Genomic DNA, 4,468 nt, shown 5'->3' with positions numbered 1-4,468 from the left:
TGAGCGAACGCGCCCTACAATGAAAACCTCTCAAAAAAGAGTCCAAAAAAAAAAAAAAGAGTGTGTGTGTGTGTGTATATGTATTTAAGATATTTTTGCCCTAGGGTGCGTGTGCTTGCCGGAGAGAGACAGACAGTGAGAGGAAAAGTGAGAAATCACCACCCCCCACCCCCCGAGGATGGCCGTGCCACAATCCCTTCTCCATTCTCTCCATTCTCCTCCCAGGATCTTAGGGACATGTGCACATGCACCCAGTGTGATTCAAGCCACTGGGTCCGGGACTTGAGCCATGATTGGCCATGTGGGAGTCCAGCGATGTAACCACTATGCCATCTGCTGACCCCTATTTATTTATTTAAAAATTTTTGCTATAGCTGAAGGGAGATGGGTTGAGGGAAGTGAAAAAGTAGCCCCCAGCGGGGCTGGCCACACCACAGTCCCTTCTCCTCCATTCTCCTCTTGAGATTTTGGGCACCCCTGCACACACACCTGGCATGTTTAATTAGTTTTAGTTTTAGTTTTTGCTATCGGGCATGTACGCTCGCCAGAGAGAGCGAACGTGAGAGAAATCACCCCCAGAGGGGATAGCCACACTGCAATTCCTTCTTCATTCTCCTGGGATTTTGGGCACGAACGCACATGTGCCTGGGGTGATTTTCAAGCTACTAGGTCTGGGACTCAAGCTGTGGTTGTCCATGTGGGAATTCAGCGCCTGAACCACCACCCCACCTCCTGGCCCCCTGGCATGGTTCTTAAGCTGTTGTGTCTGGCGTTCAGACTGCAGTCGCCCACGTGGAATCCGGCTGCCTCCGTGGCCAGGCTGCTAACTGATCCACTAGGTTTTATAATAGAGCTAGAGGTTACAAACAGATTTTTTAAATAAATATTTTATTTATCTTTATTTATTTATTTTAATTTGACCAGAGAGGGACAGAGTGAGAGAGAGAGGGAAAGTGAGAAAGCAAGCTGCCAGGTCTAGGACTTGAACTGCAGTCAGCCATGTGGGAATCCAGTGCCCTTAACCACCATACCACCTGCCAGCTCCACAAATTGATTTTTAGCAATCACTCTGAATTGGGCCTGCAGTGGCATGGTGGCTAAGGCACTGGATCCCATCTGGCAAGGGGTTCTCTGAGTTCCAGTGCCCATTTATTCATTTCTGGTGCCTACTTGTTCTATTTAAAGTCACCTAACTGGTGATTTTAAATGTCTCTATAATGGGGTCTGGCAGGTGGCATGCTGGTTAAGGGCGCTGGACTCCCAACGTGGCCGACTGAGGTTCGAGTCCTGAGCTTGGCGGCTTGTTTTCTCACTTTCCCTCTATTCCTCTCTGGTCAAATTAAAATAAATAAATAAATAAAGTGAAATAAAATAATTTTTAAAAAAAGTTTCTATAACGAAACAAGTATCACCCTCCAAATACAAAATAAAAGGAGGCACGGAGGTGGCAGGGGGCCAGCCTGTAGGGCATGGGTCACATGGCTGAGCCTCACAAACTCCACCTCTTTGCCCACCCAGGGCCTTCACCACTGGGACCCCGCCAGCACCCCGCTATCACCACTCGGCTGTCGTCTATGGGAGTAGCATGTTCGTCTTTGGTAAGCAGCCTCTGGCCTCTCAGGCCCCTCGATGCTTGCCCTCCGCCAGGTCTCAGGCTCACGTGTGCTTGGCTGGAGAACTCTGAATATCAGTGCCAGACCCGGTCCCTTTTCCCAGCCTTCCTGAGCTCAGAGAAGCGGGCCATCCACCTCTGCGCTGGACTGCAGGGACCAGCATCCCACCCATCTGTGTCAGAGGCAGGCAGGCAGGAGGCACTTTGGGGGTCTGTGTGATTTCCATGGGGGCAGAAGCCCTACCTCCCAGGGCTCGAAGACTTAAATACTGCCTCTGGGTGTGATGCTTTCTCATTCTCTTTACCTAGGGGGCTACACTGGGGACATTTATTCCAATTCTAACTTGAAGAATAAAAATGACCTGTTTGAATACAAGTTTGCAACTGGCCAGTGGACGGAGTGGAAGATCGAAGGACGGTGAGAGACTGCGGAGACCTTTAGGAACGGGCTGGGTCCTGGGTCTGTCCCCTGCTGCTGCATTACAGCTGAGGACCCGAGGCGGGGTTGTCGGGGGGACTGACAGTGGCTACTCCCCCACAGCTGTCCCCGGCCTGTTCCAGCTTTTGGCTGGTGCCTTTCAGAAGAGCCCCAAGTGCACACTGGCGCCTAGGAGAGGTGCGGTGTGGGTGTCTGACTTCCTCATCCTGCTCCGCACAGGCCCTCGGAGCCAGCTTCAGGCACATGTGGCCGTGGCAGCCCAGAGGTGGCCCCGGCCCCAGTGGCATATGGCTCCGAGGCTCGGTTTTGCACTGCGTGGCTTCACTCTTCGACTTCTCCCTCCCCCGCCAGATTGCCGGTCGCCAGGTCAGCCCACGGAGCCACGGTGTACAGTGACAAGCTGTGGATCTTCGCCGGCTATGATGGCAACGCCAGGTAGGTGGGGCCTGCCGTGCCCCTGCCTCCGTGCTCTCAGGTACACAGCGTGCCTTCCTGGAATTTGAGGGCTCTGGCCAAAAGAGTCAGCCTGCTCTAAGGGTCTCTTGGGAAGAAGATGGGCAGATGGAGGTGAGGGCCACCGAGCAGAGCCGCCTCTCCCAGCCCACGGCCCCTTGGATTGCTTGGAAGGGGTGCCAAGGCGAGGAGTCACCTGAGGGCCATGCCTGTGGGCAGGCTGCGTCAGGAGCGTTTTCCTCCTCCTTTTAGAAAATCCACTTTCCGTGTCCCAACAGCTAAAGCAGCATGTGCTCAGGCCCACCCCCAGCACCGCAGAAGCTCCTGGTGGTGCAGAGCCTCCTATGGGACCTGCGGTCGCCACGGCCCGCACAGGGGACCGCCGAGTGGGGCCTGGCCCTGCCACACCACCCAGCTGTCATGCATGAGGACACTCCTCCCCGTGCAGGCGGGTGGCATGCCTCTCCCAGCGGGCGTCCGTGCAGCAGCCCCAAGCTCTGGCCCCTCTGTCCCAATGCAGGTTGAATGACATGTGGACGATTGGCCTCCAGGACCGGGAGCTCACGTGCTGGGAGGAGGTGAGGGGTGCCGGGGATTGGGGTGTCGGCGGGGACTCCGGGAGTCAGTGCAGGGTCGGGGCAGAGGGTGCTTTCTCTGCTTTGCCAAAGCTCAACCTCGACCCCAGCCTCCCTCCTCCCCGACCAGCCCAGTCAGCACAACCAGTGCCAGCGGCGGGTTCCAGAGACTCCGTGGTCTGGGTGGACAGAGCCGCTCAGGATGAATGTGATTTGGGCCTCGGCCGCCCTCACTTGAACACAGCGAGGGCAGCATGCTAGACTGTCTAGCCCTGCTCACCTGGTTCCCCGTGGGCTTTGATTCCCCTGGAAAAACTTATAAGCTGTCTGGAAAAATTCATCTGTCGGGGCCAGCAGGTGGTGCAGTAGTTAAGGTGCTAGACTCCCACATGGCCAACTACGGTTCGAGTCCTGCACCTGGCAGCTTGCTTTCTCACTTTCCCTTTCTCTTACTCTCTGGTTAAATAATAATAATAATAACAAGTAAAATAAATAATTCTAAAAAACCACTTAATCTGTCAACCCTTATCCACAGAAGTGTCAAGAATGAATCCCAACTCTTCAGTCTAAGTGTGTGGAAGTGTGAGCCCAGGTCATGCCAGGGCTCCTCTGAGCTTCCCTCTCTCCCCGCCCCCGCCCCAGGTGGCCCAGAGTGGCGAGATCCCCCCGTCTTGCTGCAACTTCCCCGTGGCCGTGTGCCGGGACAAGATGTTTGTGTTCTCAGGGCAGAGCGGAGCCAAGATAACCAACAACCTCTTCCAGTTCGAATTCAAGGACAAGACGTGAGTGCCCTGGTTGCCGGGAGCCCTGGTCAGTGGCCATGCCTGCACCCGGTCCCCATGGTAGCCCCTCCCCTGAGCTCCGCTGTACCACAGGAGCACACGTCCTGGGCAGACGCCCCAGCATTTGAGGGGTCAGGCTGGGAAGTCAGCCTAGTGGATTCATAGTGCCGCTCTGTCTAGGGGTGGGCAGGGGAGGAAGAGGAGGATGGATTCCCCCAGACAGCAGGAGCACACAGCCCCGGCAAGGATGTGCAGTCCCCAGCAGGGCCCTGGGGTTTAGCTGACCTGCTGTGGTGGTGTGCATTGCGGTGGTGTGCACTGCTAAGACTCTGCAAGCTGGGACCATATGCTTCCCCAGTTCGATTCCCAGTCCAACTGACAGACCATGCACAGTGGCACGGGCCTGGAATCCCACTGACCTGGGGAGGCTCAGGGAGAAGGGTGGCCCGAGCATCCTAGTGAGGCCCTGCCTGGAAAAGAGCTGGGTGTGGTGGTGCCAGCCTGAAATCCTAGCAGGGAGGCTGAAGCAAGGGGATCCTGACATGGGGAGACCAGTGTCTGCAGAGAAAAGATAGTGCCTGGCAGGGAGGCCCCTGGCTAGGCATTC

General features: G+C 55.8%; 1 protein-coding gene across 1 annotated transcript in view; it reads left to right on the top strand.

Annotated features, from left to right (window-relative positions):
* The window catches only part of LZTR1 (leucine zipper like post translational regulator 1), a 36,654-nt gene that overhangs the window by 5,656 nt on the left and 26,530 nt on the right, over positions 1–4,468 (top strand). Inside the window, 5 exon segments of the mRNA XM_006140188.3 lie at positions 1,519–1,598; positions 1,922–2,030; positions 2,403–2,486; positions 3,025–3,082; positions 3,722–3,861. Coding sequence (XP_006140250.1) covers positions 1,519–1,598; positions 1,922–2,030; positions 2,403–2,486; positions 3,025–3,082; positions 3,722–3,861 — 471 coding nt within the window.

This window comes from Tupaia chinensis, unplaced genomic scaffold, assembly GCF_000334495.1.
Source record: "Tupaia chinensis unplaced genomic scaffold, TupChi_1.0 Scaffold000024_1, whole genome shotgun sequence".
Classification (NCBI taxonomy): domain Eukaryota; kingdom Metazoa; phylum Chordata; class Mammalia; order Scandentia; family Tupaiidae; genus Tupaia; species Tupaia belangeri.
The sequence above is the reverse complement of the archived record's forward strand: the minus strand, read 5'-3'. Positions and strand labels throughout refer to the sequence as shown.